At 30.9% G+C, this 18,721-nt stretch overlaps 2 protein-coding genes across 2 annotated transcripts; both read right to left on the minus strand.

Moving 5' to 3' along the window:
• Nucleotides 1–756: 756 nt before the first annotated feature.
• LOC130897846 (ral GTPase-activating protein subunit alpha-1) lies at nucleotides 757–17,274 on the minus strand. Its single transcript, XM_057806773.1, has 25 exons — nucleotides 16,970–17,274; nucleotides 16,804–16,914; nucleotides 15,463–15,480; nucleotides 15,228–15,399; nucleotides 14,836–15,100; nucleotides 14,640–14,781; nucleotides 14,371–14,583; nucleotides 13,493–13,854; nucleotides 13,277–13,437; nucleotides 12,956–13,190; nucleotides 12,532–12,837; nucleotides 12,204–12,465; nucleotides 11,824–12,144; nucleotides 10,874–11,151; nucleotides 10,642–10,809; nucleotides 9,245–9,544; nucleotides 6,129–6,458; nucleotides 5,687–6,061; nucleotides 5,364–5,625; nucleotides 5,133–5,305; nucleotides 4,217–4,480; nucleotides 3,990–4,148; nucleotides 2,698–2,825; nucleotides 2,165–2,406; nucleotides 757–2,014 (listed from the first exon to the last, which is right to left on the minus strand). Exons 1-25 carry the CDS (start codon nucleotides 17,091–17,093, stop codon nucleotides 1,824–1,826), a joined length of 5,562 nt encoding a protein of 1,853 aa, XP_057662756.1. The 5' UTR covers nucleotides 17,094–17,274; the 3' UTR covers nucleotides 757–1,823.
• A 556-nt stretch (nucleotides 17,275–17,830) lies between these two features.
• On the minus strand, nucleotides 17,831–18,600 carry LOC130897949 (peroxynitrite isomerase THAP4-like). Its single transcript, XM_057806940.1, has one exon. The coding sequence runs from the start codon at nucleotides 18,489–18,491 to the stop codon at nucleotides 17,964–17,966; it is 528 nt and encodes a 175-aa protein (XP_057662923.1). The 5' UTR covers nucleotides 18,492–18,600; the 3' UTR covers nucleotides 17,831–17,963.
• Between the last annotated feature and the right edge of the window lie 121 nt (nucleotides 18,601–18,721).

The following is an 18,721-nucleotide window of genomic DNA, read 5'->3' on the forward strand; positions in this document are numbered from 1 at the left end:
AAACACGTTTTACTTTGAAGAAGAAATTCGAATTTATACGAATATACATAAGTCAGGCAATGCTCTCGAAACACTATACATCAATCTGATGAAGGGGTGTGGAAAGAACATAAAGAAATAATGATCGTTTACTATTAACCATAAATTTATCTTAGGAAAGAAAAAATAAATCTTGAGAGATAACTTTAAACGAAAAAATCCCTCACTATCATTAAAGAATAGATTGTTGTGATGCAAAATCCAATCGGTTCACCCTATTCAAAAACGTATCCTTGGTCGCTCCAGGACGCTAATATGTAACAATCCAGTCATTGTTGGGACATTTTCGATTTTGTTTGACGTTCCGTACCCATTTCTACTAATACATACATAATAGTTGTTTTTGTTTATGGAAGCAAGTAAGTTTATAAGAATCTTTAATGTCTGGTCGTTATCAACTGACAACAATTCTCTAGTTTGTCAATGTTTCACAAAATTAGTTTCTTCATAATTATTAATAAATTGTTAATTTCTTTTACTTCTAACTTTTTGGACCTTTTTTATTGTTGATTTGGTTTGACATTATGCATTAGGTGATCCCTAAACAATTATATGAATTTAATCTTGATACAGGAATTTCGGTGGATACTTCTTTAGATAGAAACGACGATTTTCAAATTCATTCAATGTCTATATTTATTGAAAGACAAGATTGAATTATCAAAAACTGATAAGTTGTTAGCAGCCAGAAAATTTTTAGATCAAAAAAAATGAAAATTATAGTTGTTACATATTTTATTATAAAGCCCTTATTTGTAACAAATGTAAGTACTATACAAAACACCTAAAAAAATAGGGTGAAAAATAAATACATTAAACGTTAATACTGAAATGTTATCGAAACTATACATTTCTGAAAATTATATTTTAAAATGTACATTGCTCCTAATTATTAAATTATAATGAATGTTTAAGAAAATAAATTAGTTTTTTTTTAATGCAGAAATAGAATAAATAAACAAAAATGAATGAAAAGGAAGCAATTTCAGCACCACTCATAACTTAACAATTTGATACATTTCTAAAATAATTTGAGGGTATTAAACTTATATACTAGTTATAGAAGTGAAATAAATGCAAAAAATTCTATGCATGCAATCTGATTATAGAACCATAAATCTCAAAGACATAATATTTTTATACGAAATCAATGATGATTCTCAAGCTGGTGTGAATGAATGAATATTTTACATTAAGACTCCTTTCATTGACTAAAATTATGTTGAGTTAAGGGATTTATATTTCTTGACTCCATAAGCAAGTAAATCTAGAACTGAGTTAAAAAAATATCAAATACGTCTGACAATTTACGCTGGATGCATTTAAAAACAACAAATTGTTTAACAAAACCACCAAGTTTGTTTTGTTCTAAGGTAATGCCAAAATAAAACTGTTAACTCAATATACTTTTAGATACCTTTCGGTATTTTTACATTGTCAACGTAATTGTTAATTGTTTTTAACGAATTGTGATAAAAATTAAAAAATATTTATTCTCGTGTGGTAAATTTTATGATTATAAAAATTAAATAGTTTAATTATTCTACACAGTTATTAAAACTTAGATAAAATAATAATTTTCTTAACAATATTGTTACATAAGTTTAAGCTTACTACATATTATGACTTCCAAATTTAAGAAAAGTAGAAAAAATAAATAAAAATGAAAATGTGACATAGTTTAAAAGAATTTGAAAAAAGCTATAAAATATGTTTTCTTTCTCAACAACTGGATTTTAAAGATTATAAACACCTTGTACATGTTAGCTCGATACTGAAATAAATTATTTTCTTCTTGTTATTTGTAGAGGACTTTCTGGTGGAGATTCTACGGACGTTTCACGTTTTGCTGACTTCTTGGATGGTTTCAAATTTGACGAAATTCTCTTCATAGGTCTAGGAGATATACTTGATTCGACAATTTGATTTTCATTATTTTGGAACCAACTGGCTTTAGTAGCATCATTCGCCGAAGCTAAAAAATATAAATATAAAGAAAAATCCAGTGATCCAATCCAATATTGTTTTTAAAACGATTCTATATGCACAGTTGTTGTTACGTATAACTATTTAAAATAATATTTATTATAACAATGAAAACAAAGTTTATATTGTTAGTACAAACCTCTGTATTTTTGATCATGTCTTTGGGAATTCTTCGGTACATGTCCGTGCGAGTCCAAAAGGGCAGCTGCTAACATTGATGAATTCGGAGTACCTTCAGTACTACTCGATGACAAGCTACTAGGGTAAAGTGAACTTGGCGTTTGGACGGGACTATATACCTTCGATATGAATTCTTCATAGGTGGTACTTTTTTTATGTTTCGTCACCACTGTTTCTAAAGATCTAGCACGTTCTTCATAACTAAAATGAATCACATAATAATTATGTAAAAATAATGTTAAAAAAAACAATTTTCAAAGATTATTGTTTCAATTTTAGCGAAGTCCTTGGTATAGATCAAATAATTATAAAAATGATAAATTAGCTGCCGAAGTATAAATGTACTGTATTATTTTATGTTACAATTTCAAGAAAAAAAACTGAAAAGATATTAAAACTATTACTAATACAAAAAGTAATAATATAAGTCTGAAATTTAGTGAAATTGATACTTTTCCACTAATTTAGATTTATAAGAAGAAGGAAACTTACTACTGTTGATAATGTTGGTAAGTTAATCTCTTAGCTCTACTGGCGCAAATTGCAGTCGTTCTAACTAAACCAGCTAATACAGATGTTTCAACAATGGCTTCATCAAATAATACTCCAAAATGTGGTACCTGCAAATCATCACCTTCAATATATAAATTAGTATTTATTGTATTAATCTTTATCTTTCAAGATTTGGAAACTTAGTTAACTAGCTAACCACCCTAATATCTTTTCCCCTTTTATATCAATAATCCAACAATTTTTTCAAGATCACCAACAAAGCAGAAGCTCGATCGTCTGTATCTCTCTAGTTACATACACTCTTTGAAATAGTTGACCATTGTTACTTCCCATTTCTGGAGTCTTGTGCCAACAGTACAAAGTCCGATAATCGTTCTAATGATCTTATGAATTGAGTATTTCATAAATGTTATTATCTTTTTTGGTATTCTCTTCATTATTCTTTGGCTAAATCGCTTTGGGTATGGTGCAATCACTTTTTTATTCTGATTCCTATGTCGATAGCATCTTTAAACTATTCTATTGGTAGTCTTTTAAGAATTCTTTTCACTCTTCCTGCCTTTAGCAAATTTATCTGCCTTGATATAGGTACCAAGAAGATGCTCATTTCTACTTTTCATTTTGTCATTTTTGTTATTATTTGTATCAATTGTTGTGTGTTTCTGTTCAACTCATCACACTTTCTCTCAGTATTCCTTATTGCTTAGAATTTCACTTGAAGGATATTACATTCAGTTTTCAGACTCAAAGACTTTTGGATATTCAGTTCCTTACGAAATATACACCTGTTCCATATTTTGTTCCAGAGCTATCTGTTGATTTTTCATTATCCTCTACGATGGGTTTTTCATCCCATTCTTTTTTTGTAGTGAATGTTTATCCTTTCCTTAAAGTCTATTTTGTATTTTTTATTCTTTTTCTATCTATATTACTAATTTCTGGCCTTCAACTGGAGAGCGCATTTTGAGACTACACCTTTTATGAACAATTCTATAATCTGAAGGTTTAGGATTATTTCTATTACTGTTGATGTAGTACTTCTCGTGGCTTCGGCGATTCCCAGGTCTGCTATCCTCGACACTTTCGAAAGAAAATCCTCATTTTCCAAGTATGTTTGGAATTTAAAAGTCGTGTACACTAAAAATGTATATTTAAAAGGATCTTATCGAATAAACCAAAGGATGTAAATAAATTTGCTATATGGAAGACAAATCTGACAAAATAGTTAATGGAAAATGTGTAGGGAAAAATGTTCTTATTAAAATACTTACGTCTGATTTTAAATTAATCGTTACTCTATTAAAATTTCCTTGCAAAGGATAAATGGTTATTAAAATATCACAGAACTCAGTGGGAATGATATCACGTCTATAATCTCTGTTATGCTCACACCATACAATGTGAACTTCGTCATTGCCCAAATGTCTAATCTAAAAAAAAAAAAATGTAGAACTCAGATATTTGTTTTCGTATTTAAAATACGAACAAAATTATTTACCTTATTAAGTACGGCTTCTGGGGTATCTCCAGGCATTCTGGTAGCAACATGGAAAATAGCTTCAAGGAAGCTTGTAGCTATATAAGGAGCGGTCAATCCCGTTGTTCCTTGACGTTGTAAGCCTCCCAAAAATCCTGTGTGGTTTTCTAATTCGACTTCCCAAGCTAATGCCGCCAAAAATTGTTCGTATGCGACGCTCCCACTTTGATTGGATAATACTGAATTTTTATCTTCTTGACCAGGAGCTACGTAAATAATGGCAAACTGCAAATAAAAAAATTATATGAATTATTTCATATTCAAATAGGTGTGGTATGTTATTTTGTTATCTGAATTAATTCTATCAGTGAAATCAGCGAAAAATATCTTTTATTGTTCACCTTTTTATCAAAAAGGGCGAAACAAATCACAAACGATGATGTACATCAAAAATACAACATAATTTCACATAATAAAACTTTTTTGTGGTACAAAAAATTGTTAAACAACACGAATAACTTCAGTTGTCTACAATTTCACGTTTAATTTGTTGTTCAATTACCGTGTAATAGAGAAAAGAATATCAAAATACTCATTATCAACAAATAAAGTCAATATTTTTTTTTTCTCGTCAACAATCCCGACATTCTTTTTGTTATTTTCCCTTTTAGGCATCTATATTCGTTGGCAAGAGTGATTCTATTTCGTTGCTTCTTCGACGGGTATCAAAATGGCGGGATGGGAATAGTCGTCTCTATTATTACATAACTCATTAACGCCACCTTTTGTTCGATTGTAAAAACTTAAAAGGCAACCGTCGAATCACAATCATCTAGAGTTTCTGAAGATGAACTTGATGATAGAAACGTTCGTCTCTCGTTAAAATGTCGATGTAGTTTTAACAATAGCAGCGTGTTTTGTATAATTATTTTCCTACCTTGTGCGTTTCTCGACAGCTCTGATTATCTAAATTCCTCAATTCTCTCAACAATCTGTCAGTCTTATTAAGTAAATGCAATTGTTGTCTTCTTTCCCAACCGGCCAATCCCAATTGAGAGAAGAATAAACGGCAATGTTGAAAATCGTTTTGTTCCGAAGCGCTTTTTATATCTAAAAAAATAAAAACGTCATAAAATTGAAGCGTTTTTCCGTTTCAACGTATACTTACTTTGTTGATAAGTGACAGCGCTACCAAACGACGGATAATTTGTTTCCGATCGACTATTTGGTCTTTCTACAGGTTGACCCAACATCGAATGAACTTGTTGCGAATACCTACTCTCTTCCAATTCCATGTTTCTTTGACTAATAACAGACGCGATAGCCTCGTTTTCCAATTCGGTCGACATTGGCGGAGCGGCTGGTTCGTTTAATTTTCGATTGGCGTTTTCAAGACATTCTGGACTTGTATGACCCAAGTATTGAAGTAGCTATAAAAAAAAATATGTACGATATAATCGATGCAGAAAACCATTATGTCAATGTACTTACGTCGTCTAGTTGATCTAAATCGGGCGCTGCGTTAGAAACATCCGGCAATACGTTGGGAGGTCGATGTCGTATAGCGCTCTGCGGTAAATTATGTAGAAGAGGTGCCGTTATTAAACTTTCCATTTGAATAATGTTTTCCGAATTCTCCGCGTGATATTTTAAATATTCCGTTTCTGTCGGTTTCTTTTTCTTCGCATTTTCTGGATTTTTATACAAAATCGATGCGTCCCAACTAGATTTACCGGAAAGATCTCTCAAGATCACCCTAACTTGTTTATCGGCGGTCGATAGACCAGCTGTTACTCCTCCACCTGGTAGTTCCAACGTAGGTAATTCCACCAGACTGGCTATTATGTTTTTCGATAAAATAAATAACTGAAAAATGTATAAACGTACGAATAAAAAAAATATTGAAAACTACTGAGATTTAGAAAAAATGTACCTGAATATTTGATGCGGAAAAAATACTACTTGATAGATCATCGGAACTCATATTAGGAACGTCATCGTGTTCCGATACGAGTGAACTTAGCCTAGTAGCACCTACGGCCATTGGAAAGTGGCCCAGATGAGTGACTAGATGCGTAAGGATTGTTCTCGCGCATAATTTGATAGCGTCTTGACATTGATTATCTTTCGAAGAGGAATAACTTTCCGAAATTTCTAAATCGTCGGAAAGAATATTTGGATCAAAGTCGTCGTTCATACTAGGTTGAGTTAATCCTCCGGGATGTTCCAACGACGCTTTCCCAAGCATTATTTTATTCAATACCTTTAACAAAAAAAAAAAAAAATTAAATCAAATAAAACGAAAAATATTCGAAAAATTCGAATTTGTCGTCTGGTTATAAGAATCTTAGTCACTCCGAAGGAATTTGCTACTACAGATTAGTTAGATGTTCGATGAGGTGCATAAAAAGTAAATTTTTCGGAATTCTTAAATAATCCACGTTTTTTAAAACTGTTTGTTTATCGCCCCATTTTTTTTTTTTTTAATTATTTTTATTGTCGAGTGTCCGGCTTCTTCGTGGTCTTCCTCTTTTCCTTGTAATGTCAACTGTAGCACCTATTTGGATATTCTGCTTCTTGATATTCTTCAGGTTGTTTGGTTTTAGTGTCATCGATTAATGTGTTTCTAGCTCTCATCATCTCTTTTATTCGGTCAGTTCTGGATTTATCAGTTGCACTTTTTTCGAAAGTACCTTTCAGTCATCATTGACGTTTTTCCGTAGATTAATTCCATCTAGCACATTTCCCAGCTTTTACGGATCGCGTTATATATTCGTTGTTGATATTTTTTGTATATCTCTCGGTTATTACTTTATTATTTTGTGTTGTTTTATTTGTGTCCCGTCCTCCAAGTCAATGTCTTGTACTCTTCTATGAGTTTTAGAGTCACGGATCTTGAATCGTCATGATCCGGTGACGGAATTGAAGATTTTTCTTTGTTCGGTCCATTTCTATAACAATTTTGTTCCAATCTAGTATGGCACTACCAAAACAAATATGATCCAAGCGGTAGTCGTTCTGAGTAGTATACTCGAATGCAAAGTACTTAATCTAATTTACAAATTAATATGAAAACCGATTATTATGTGATATTCTCTTTAGTCGACACTATAGATTTGGAATCTTTACAACAATATATTACAGATAATAATAATAATAATAATAATATAAATGTATAGAATAATAAAATTTCACCAAGACCCGTACTCTTTGTTCCATTTAAAATATTTCGTACTATCTTCATCTTTGACGCAAGACGATATTTTCCCTAACGCTTTTTCGACGTCCTTTACATTTAACATCCTCAAATTCATATCAGTTTTATTATTACCTCCTTTTATATTGATTTCGGATATTTTTTCTCGAACAATAACCATATTCGCTTCTTTACACAAACTTCTTATATCCGAACCCGAAAAATTGTAAGTCAATTTCGCCAAATGTTGCAAATCTTTTTTATATATTTCGTTCGGCGTACATAAATATTTGTTCAATAAATCTTCTCTGGCTTTTTCATCGGGCAAAGGTACTAATAATCTCTTTTCGAAACGTCTCAATAAAGCCGGATCGATATTCCAAGGTGAATTGGTACTACCCAAAACGAAAACGTTCGTAATCGAATCGTGTACGCCGTCTATTTGCGTCAAAAGTTCGCTTTTGAATCTCTTCGAAGCTTCGTGTACGCACAATTGATTTGCCAATGCGTCAATTTCGTCTATGAAGATTGTCGTCGGGGCGTACTTTCTGGCCATTTGAAATAATAGTTTAATCATTTTTTCCGATTCTCCTCTCCATTTACTGATAAAAGTGCTGCTGGTAACGTTTATGAATGTACTGTTACCTTCCGAAGCTAATGCTTTGGCCAACAAAGTCTTTCCGGTACCCGGCGGACCGAACAGTAATACTCCTTTCCACGATACAAGGTTTTCAAATAAATCCGGATAGATTAAAGGATACACCGTAGCTTCTTTGAGTTTTTCTTTAACGTTATATAGACCGATACAATCGTCCCAAGTTGTTTCCACTTTAGTTGTAATAAATTCTTTTTTTATTTGTTCCGCCATGTCTTTCATATCGGTAGGAATTACATCGAAATCGATTGAATCGTTATATTCTTTTTCTTTAAGGTGTATTTCTTCATTTTTGGTGTTTTGTTCATTATTTAATGGTTTTATTTCGAATGGAAAATCTAATGTTTCCGTTTTATCGTTTTGTATTATCTCTTTTTTCGTAGCACTATTTTTTCTTTTAATTTTATCATTGTTTTTTGAAGGTTCTTCCAATTTCTTAACAATCTTCGGATATTTTTGAAATTTCGTATAATAATAACTTTGATATTCTTGTAGGATGATTTCCAAATCGACGTTTTCACAAATTTCGAAATCCGAATTGAGTAGAGCTTCTTTTTCTAAAATTTCAGCACTTTCCACTAAATTTTGTTCTCTTAAATAACTTCGAATTAAATATAAAACGTTTCTTTTTCTTTCGCGCGCATCCGTTTTCGTTTTATCGTATACGGTCGGTAGGGATTTCAATTTTTTTCTGGCAAATAAAATTTCCGTTGTAGACATTTTTAATAATAATAAATGTATGAGTAACGCCAATTTCAATACTGTTTATTTGGATTCGGTTTCCAAGTAAACAACAGATTCGTTGCTAGGCAATTGAATATAGTCAGAGAGCAGATCGCGCAATTTTTTAAAATGAAAGAAACAAGAAATTAACGATGTTCATATCGCTTTCTATTTATTTCGATGTAAACATTTGCAGGATTTCTCTACGAATAACGTATTCCGGGACACACAGGAATACACACATTTTGGAATACTCTACAAGGGCTTACACTACTCTGGGAAACTGTAAGCAGAGAAGATCCGCTGAATGTATCAACACAAGTATTTAAAAACAAACTAATAATACTTTTAAAATGTTCAATACCCTTCAAGTTAAATTTTCCAAAAAAATTATTCAATTAATTTGACAGAATTTATTCGAAATCCATGTAAATTAGAAAAGATTTGATGATTAAAACCAGTATATAAATCTTACCGTAAATACTTGAAGTAAAAGAGAGGTTCCTCTATGTTCACCATAATCGGAAATTTGTAATAATTTTTGAGGCCCCAATTTCATACACCATTCGCCCAAACAAAACAGCAGAGCAGTACCTAAAGCCTTATCACTTTCTCTGGCCGTAGATCCAAGTGGAGTATGTAGAAATAATGCGGAACATAAAGTTGTAATAACGGCGTTACTTAATCTTGGATATTGAGTCCATAATAACGGTGCATGATCACATAATAAGAATAATATGTTACTCGCTAATTGGGCTATCACTTTATTATTGAACTGCAACGAAAAATATATTGATTAAATAGAATTATTATAAATAAAATAATGTTGTATGAAAAATAATAAAATTATTCGACAAATATTAAAAATGATTTGTAAATATTAGTACAAACTTTCAAGTAATTTCTGATTCTATTATTTTTTAAATAATTAATAATTTGCATTTAATGCGAATTTTAATTACATTAACACCTTGTATCACGAAAAAAAATTCTATGAAATTCATACTTCAATCTCACCGTGTACTAAATCGAGTATTGTTTATTCTAAAATTGTTTAAAAGATACAAATAATTTTTAAATTTCCGATTTTAATGAAGAAAAATTTAAAAATCATTCAAGTAATCTATATAAATAAAAATACACAGTTTAATACATTGCCACACTATTGAGTTATATTGTGTTTACTACCTCAAATTCAGGATTAACTGAAATCAATTTTTATATATACTGTGTACTGTATATCATAGATACAAATACCATATTGCAGGAGAAAGAAAAATAAACCGAGATATTGAACAGTTTATTTACAATACTTTTGAATAAAGTAAAAAAAAAATTGAGTCCTTCGACTATCTAGTAGGGCTCTGTAAATATTATTCTGAGAGAAAAAGGAATATCAAAAGATACCTAACGACTATACTGTATGGGAGTAAGTCCTGGATAGTAAGACAGAAAAGTAGTGAAAAAATAAAAGTTCGGAAGTGGAAAGTACCCTAAAAAACACTGGAATGATAGAAATATGTAAAGAGCCCAAAGAGTTAGGTGCTTGCCAATAGATCACAAATGGAGAAAAAGGGAATGGAAGGAATGGAAGTGGCAGGCCGGAAAAAAAGAATAGGAAAGGTACCATCAAATTTTAGAAGAGGAAGACAAGAGGACATAAGAACAAAACAGAGCTTAAATCGTTTGATTATACTCAAGTTTGAAATATACATTTTGTAATTTTTTCAATTGAAAAATATTTATAAAATAAATAATAAAATTTTTTCGTTTGTTCGGCGAAATATCCTTTTACATATTGAATATTTTTCTATAAAACGACGAGGTTTGTGGTATATATTAAATAACAAAAAAAAATATGTAAAATTTTACCTTTAAAGCTAAAAGGATGACGTTAAGAGAATCCACCAACTTTGGATGGAATGTCTGATTTTTTAATTCTCTATATACAAAAATTCCAAGGGCAGACAACGCAATACATCTAGCTTTACCTTTAGGTTCTCTCCTGCCAGCCCTCAACAAAATACTAACTATATGATCCTAAAATAAAGTTTGATTGTTATTCATTATTCAATTATATATAGAATAATTTTATTTTTCTTACCTTTACATCCGGACACGATATAACATGCATATCGGAATCTGGTTGAAGTACAGATATGGAATTGAAATGTTCCGTCTGACTAAGCAGATTCGCCAAGAAAGACATCGCCTCAGTTCTTGGCGACGTTTCCAATTTTTCGGTATTATTTAAAATTACGTTACAGGCGTGAATAAAATCTAATATTAACAAAGAAGCACCGGGTAACTGTAGAGAGAAAAATCTCGGACCTAAATATTTCAGGCATGTGCTTATCACTAATTTTGAGCTACCCGTTAAAGCTGAAATATAAAAATTTTTAATTAATAATAAATTGTCATCATTAATATGGAATAATTTTAAAGTGAAAATCATAGAACGCTCTGATTCTAGTAGTTTATATTAGAGCTCATTGCATGAGCAGGAAAATAATATAAAATACAGCCACAGCGTCTATCATCCTCCAAAGACAATTAAATAACATACAGAAATGGCTAAATACGCGAAGAATCAAAATTTGTCCAAGTTACATTTCATTAAAAAGACCCCAGTGTCCTCCAGCTCTAAATAAATATTTAGGAATGCATCTCAACAATGAATATAACCTTTAGAAGCGAAAACTAATTAACTCCAGATCAAAAGATTTGTACTGGTTACTCATAATTTACTTACAAAACCATTATAAATTCAATTTGGATGTATTGCATCCCTCTATGAGGATGTATCAGCGAATTGAATAAAAGTAGTATCCTAAGAAGACAATCAAAAATTCTACTTATGATAACAAACGCCATTTGGTACTTTTCAAATCATGAAAACTTAAATATCCTCTACATAGAAAAAGAAATCGCAAATCAAAATAAAAAACACTACAACAGACTGGAACTGCACTACTCCATCCACTGTTAGTATTCCAACCGAACAGAATATTTAAAAAAATATTTTAATGCTAAGAAAATTATACTACTACTCACCTGTATGTAAAAACCTATACATTTGTGGCAAATACGTCCGATGTTTGCTATCACAGTTAACAGTTATAGTACAAATAAGTCTCAAGGCATTCAATTTTCCAGTTTCGTAATTATTAGGTAACACTAACGCTCCAAAACACCAAGGGAGAATTAAAGTTAGAGGGGGAATCAATTCCGGAGGAGATGGGGTACTCATATTGTCGGAAGAAATACCTTGGTTATGACTAATCTTTATTAAGGTGTCTGTCAATTTTACTAAATATTCAAATACTTGAGCATGAAGTTTTGGATCGGATATTTGGTTAACGTCTCCCAGAGCACCTGTAAATTAAAAAATATTATCAATAAATTTCATTTCGATTATTATATTAATTTCGTACCCAACATTCTTTTCCAAAGTATAACGGCGACATCGGGCAACCAACCTCTTACAGATCCTCCACAAATGACACCTCTATTTTCGCCCGATAATTCGAGAGTTTGGTGATCAGCAGACAACATATCCAATTGAATGGGCGAATCTTTGATGGAATTACTTTCCATACCGCTGGAGGGAGCCGGACTAGGGGAACGAGTGCGATCAGTGGATTCAGTATCTTGAACTGCGATATTTTCCAACGATTTCGAACGTTTTCTATTAATCTAAATATAATAATGGCGATGAATAAACGAGATTAAATTAAATATTTGTATAAAATAAAATCTTACATTTCTATATTTTATGTGAGTTGATCTTCTTTTCAATGTCAAATCATTATCACTATGGCTTCTAGATAAAGTCGATTTTGTTCTCTTGGATAATAATTGTCCGTCCGGCAATGTGGAATCTTGTCGAATAACTGCCGGATGAACAATCTCTCCTGCACCACAAGGTGTTGTACTATGTTCTTGTCTTATAGTAGTTCTCCTAGTTCTTTTTGACCTATTTTCGTTTACTCTATCCAGAGGTAGATTAGTTAGATCGAGATTATAAACATGTCGAGCTAAAACTCTGGTTAAAGTTTCCATTGTTTTCTAAAAAACGAACTTCTCTTAGACATCTCTACGCATCATAAATCATTAGAAACGTTTCAAATATTTACAATGCGATCACTCATTCGATATTTTCGTATCGACAAAAACAAAAACTTACCGCCCATTCTTTGATTAATTCCTCCCAAATTGTCAATGATGTAATGACATGTAAAAATCTATCCCACAATTCTCTACTAATCAACACATTCAAATTTGCTTTGATCCATGTAACAATTAACGTTTGGAAAATAGCTGGGGCCAATTTGCCTCCTAATGTGGTTGCTCTTTTTTTAGGAGGATTTTCTCCAAGCACTAATGAAGTTATTTGAAGTAACACAAGTAACAGTTGCTCCCTTGAATAGTAAAACATTATCACCACAACAATTCACAAAATATCATATTTTTATTAATTCGTTATTTATTATTAAAAGTTGATTACCATGTATTGCTATCCATTCTGGTATTCATTACCATGTATCTATATATGTTTAGGACTCTTTTGCAAGCGTCTGTTTGTTCTTCCAACATTCTTGGAACTTGTGAATTTATTTCAACCAGAAAAACATGAGCTGCGTGAGTCATAAATAGCTGATAAATATTCTACAAAAAAATTAGGCGTATAACGCACAATTATTATTTTCCAGACATTTATCACCTGTGTTCCAGCTCTCACTAATAAATTTTCTTTATGAATGGCTCCTAAATACGAATCATTTCGTAATCGAGCCGGTCTACTGTTATCAGAATATGAAAAATCTTCATTTATATTTCTCGGTACATCTTCCGGTAATTCTAAAGCATACGGAGGTAGTTCTACTACATTACCTTGTATTAGGTCTTTATATAGCCCAATGATTTTTCTAATCGCTACGACGTGAGTGAAATTGAGAAGAAACGCTTGGCGGTACAGTTCGTGGATAAAGTTTACGTTTTCTCTGGTACTGTACAAAACTTCGCGAACTATTTGAGGAGCTAATTCTTCATCCGATGCGGTTCTATTTGTTTGAATTGACAAAGCTAGAACAAAAATATTATTGTATTAATTGCAGATATGTGAAGCTTCATAGGTATATATTTAGCGATCAACTTTAAACAATATTGGAGACAGTTCATATCCTTGTCGAGCGCCTTATTGGTTTTGTCCATCTATTTGTCACCTATATGTCTTCCGACCGCCTTGTGTCGCCAGTACCGGTCTTTTCTATCAACACCAGTGTCTCTCAATACATTTATAGGCTTCTCATGTTGTACTCTGTCGAAGGTTTTTTAGGACTTTAACGTTTATAAATCTATCTTTATGAAACACACTGTACAATTAGATTATTAAAATAATTCAAACCGAATGTTTGACAATTCTTTTTTTTTTTTCAAATTGACTGCAACATTTGAAAAACAACACCAAACATAATTATAGTTTTTAATATATGCCACTATTGTGTGTTCCGGGCAGAATTAAAGAGTTAGAAGTCAAAATTGAATGGTAAAATATTATTTTAATATTTATTTTATTAATAAATATTAATAAAGTTATACCAGAGTCTAAACTTGGATGAGAAGAATCATGTTGAGGATCATCTTCATGAGATCCTTGAAGATTTTGTATTGAAGATGGCCCAATTGAATTAGCATCTTTATTATCATGTGTCTTTTTAGTTTGATGTACATAGTTAACGATCCAAAGTATAAGACTAACACAACAGTGGACAAATTCATTTTCAATTTCAGGTCTTCTTAACAAAGGCAGATCTACAAATAATGAGATGAAAATCAATTTTTTTTTTTTTGATAACAGAAACATTTACCTAAATTTGGTTTGTATAGGGATGTATCTTTACTAAAGTTGGGGAAAATTTTTGGAATATAGTAAACTTTGAATTTTTCTAATAAAAAACTAAAACAACGATGGTGGTGTGATGTTTTATCTTGCCATTCTAATTTTACAACCTAAAATAATGATAAACATTAATGCTACCAAGAAAATGGTCTTGTGTTCTGTACCGTATGGACGATATATTCCAGTAAAGCTTCCAAGTAGAATTTACTAATGTGGTCGGGCGCTTTTTCTCCACTAGAAGGTGGTAGAATCGGTAATAATTCTGATGCAGTTACAGGATACTGAGCATTGGTATCGTGAAAAACGCTTCCACTATGTTGAGATTGAAATACACTTTGGTTCCCAAATCCCGGTACCAGTGCTGAGAACATGTTGTTTACATATTCTGGGGCATTTTCATTTAATGCTTGGTACCACATTAAAAAAAACCTGCAAAACATCTCTTGAATAAAGTAGAATTTCCATGTTGGAAACAAAATATGTCGAAATATTAGGACTGATTTTTTTTTAATTGAAAATTAAACACAATAAAAGAATGGATAAACATACCACATACCTGATACCTTGTCGTCTTAATTTTATAGAATTTCCAGGGTGTAACAATTTTGCTAAAAGTCTGCTGAGTGAATGTAACTGCCATCTTCTGTGTATGAGTTCCGGTAAAAGACACAACACTTGTTCAAGAATCCATAAGGTACATTCCAGTTCTTCTTTGTGAGCTTTATGTACTATGGAGTCGAATTATTTATGTTAAAATTTAGTCCATTTCAAATTGTATCATAAAAACTTACCCAGATGAAAAGACAGCTCTGCCACCACAGAAACAGATACATTAGCAATTATTAAGTGATTATTTACATAATGATAATAAAGTGCAGATGATGAGTTAACAATTATGTGTTTCTGGTGATTACTATCAACCTTGTTTTCAATGTGAAATGATAAAAATCATACCAAACTCTAGATAAATTTTTTTCAAAGCAATTTTCACATTCATTTGACTATTCTACTAATGGAAAGTGAAAAAAAATTATTTGATAGGAAATTTGTTATACGATGCAAACCTAATAAAAAAATATTGGTATTGATATTTTGATATTAATCAACAGAAACACATAAATGAAGGGTCTTCAAATTTCAAAATATTTTATTAAACAAAAAATTACATAATTAGGAGATATTTGTTAAAGCTTTAATAATTATCAATGCAAATAAATTATTAACACTGGTACTATTGAAATTAAATATAAGATATTTTTGATTAAATGCCAATAATAAATACAGCTTATTAAACTGAATTTTGGCTTACATCCCATATTGTAGAATACAAAAATATAAGAATTATAATGAATGAAAAAATCTTTCGGAAGCAATACAAAAATTAAAGAATTTTAATGATTTATTTAAACATAAATTAGCAAGTCAAAGTGGTAATTATCTTTAATTTAAATGAATATATTACAGAAGTTACTCCAAAACTGAAGTTTTGTTTATGCAGCCAAAATTAAAACTAAATTACAATTACCATCAAACTAAACTTTCTTGTTGGTATTTTTTGGTTTATGTATTAAATTAAGGATAATCATAAATAACTGGTAAACCAATAGAAATTCCCTGTATGGGTTCTTTTTATCATACAAATGTGGAAAGCTTCTGACACTGTCTGTCAGTGTTCCATTGCATAAAGGACAATTGCTGACAATCAAACATTGCTTTCCCCCATTTTTTGTTTACAAACTCTTATTTTAATTTTAGTTTAGTGTTAATTTTCTTTATGAATTACAAGTACCATTTCGGTGTCTTTCAACAAGTAATTTAAATTTTGGCAGCATAAACCAAGCTTGAATTAAATAATGACGGATGTTTGTTTCTAAAATATTTGTACCCTATATTGTAGATGACCTTTAAAAATTTATTTCCATTAAATTATTACTTTCCAAAAACTATCAATTTTGTAAATGTTCAACACTTAATCATATTTATCTACCAATTAGTTTTTATAGGGAGTAGCTACTAAGTATTTTTGAAATGTAGGCCACATCTATTACATATAAAATAAATATCCTTTGCTGATTCTATCAATAAATACATATATACAAATAAATATATATGGATGGAAGCTTTCAATTTACCTCTTTGTCGCAGATTTGTTTCAGTTTGAACAAAGCTTTCATAAAGGATATTATAGATATGACTGAAATTAGCTTCAAAAAATCCTTTTGCTTCACTGGTATCCACATTTTCTAAAATTCAACATATCGTGAATAATTATCTAACCGTGCATATTTAAAATTATACCTAAAATAATCTTTAAATGTTTCACTCGAGTAGCAACGTCTTTTTTGGGATCTTGTAATTTAGTTGTTGATTTCTTAATATCAACAAGATTTCGTTTCGTAAACATTTCAAATGTTGAGAACATTACATCATAGTATATAACATTTTTATCGATAAGAATTATTCAACTTTCGTCAAATAAACGTAGCTCCAGTTTTATTTGCTTTTCTTTTACATTTTTGTAAAAATATGTGGATTGACGTAAACATATAAAACGTCAAGTGTCAGTGAGTGGGTTATCTTTCACTTTCTTCTTTTTTATGAATCCACGATCATCGCCTCATTAAATGAGAGGATATTGGAATCGGGACTACTCTATTTTGTGTAATCCCAAATAATTAAGACTTCAAAAATAATTTATTTGTTATCGGAAAAATATTTCCGCCTCAGGTGTAGGTAATTTGAATACGAATTATACAAAATAAATTTTTATTTATCCTACAGAATATTGCGTATTGATAATAGTTCTACAAAATAAAATATTTTTACTCGGAAGCAATTGTATTTGAGAAGTTTTAGAGGAGATTGAAAGATGAATTAAGACATGTTTCAGCCTGATCTTTAATATTAATTGGTTACGATTGTCAAATTAAAACCAGGATAAAACCGTGATTAAATGATGATCTTGAGGTTTCCGTTCTGCCATATTCATCCTGTTTGAGTCTTGCTCCTTTCATTCGTGCATTTATCTATCGTGTAGTAGTTGAAATTTGAGTTATCAAATTTCAACTATAAATTTAAAACCGAGCCTCATAATACTTGTTTGATTGTATTTTTTAGATTGAATCTGCCAGTTTACTCTATAGAATGAATGATAAAAAATTCAGAGGATAAAAACAAATATCTTTATTATATTTTAATCACTACAAATTTCATGGTTTACATTTTCTTTCGAACAAATACAATTCAAGTTATTTCATAATCAATATTCAAAAATTGACGTACCGGATTTTAATTAATCTTTTTCGTAAATAATTCTCGTATATTCTTTCAGACTATGTTCGTCCTGTGTTCGTAATTTCAGCTTATATACCAATTGTCCTTGGTCGTTTATGCGATAGGATCTACAATATCCAACTACTGGTTTATCGACGACTTCAGAATTTGCCATTGATAAAGTACAAAGTTCGATACAATGCTGAGTAATTTTTCCAACTTCAACAGCAGCCATTCCGTAATTATGAGCCGCAACGACTGTCAAGTTCTTTTTACCAGGATGACACATAAAATGACCGACCTCAAATTTTAATGGAAAGAAATTCTTCGGATGCCACGAAGTTGCTTCGTATTTTATTGTTGGATGACCAAATGTACTGAAGGTTAATATTTCACTGTAGGTATCGTATGCGTTGGCTTTTAAAAGTTTGCAGTGGTCGCTCATCGGTAAATTTAATTTACGTTTCAGTTTAACGTTAACTGATTTCCATGTTCCCAATAACCAACAAAGCGGTTTAACCAATTCGTGCGTTTTTCCGGGTTGCATTTTTACGAAAATTTTATTTGAAAAAATATGTAAAAACCGTTTACGAATTTATCACATAAGTTACTCGAAGAGCTTTTTAAAAAAATGTGTCAGTAGAACATTGGCATTTCTAAATATATTAATGACAATTTATTTTTATCTGTCAATTACGAATATATAAATTTGTAATTGTTTCCGAAATATTATGAATTTTCGATGATTTATAGTATGTTGTAGTATATTTTTATGAA

The sequence above is a fragment of the Diorhabda carinulata genome, chromosome 9, assembly GCF_026250575.1.
Source record: "Diorhabda carinulata isolate Delta chromosome 9, icDioCari1.1, whole genome shotgun sequence".
Classification (NCBI taxonomy): Eukaryota; Metazoa; Arthropoda; class Insecta; order Coleoptera; family Chrysomelidae; genus Diorhabda; species Diorhabda carinulata.

Bases quoted from the DNA above. Each gene is read 5' to 3' on its own strand.
- LOC130897949 (XM_057806940.1), bottom strand. From the start codon at position 18,491: ATGCAACCCGGAAAAACGCACGAATTGGTTAAACCGCTTTGTTGGTTA.
- LOC130897846 (XM_057806773.1), bottom strand. From the start codon at position 17,093: ATGTTCTCAACATTTGAAATGTTTACGAAACGAAATCTTGTTGATATT. The intron at 4,481-5,132 runs GTAGGAAAATAA...TTTTATTTGCAG, and splicing joins GCTGTCGAGAAACGCACAAG to TTTGCCATTATTTACGTAGC. The intron at 2,826-3,989 runs GTAAGTATTTTA...GATGATTTGCAG, and splicing joins CGATTAATTTAAAATCAGAC to GTACCACATTTTGGAGTATT.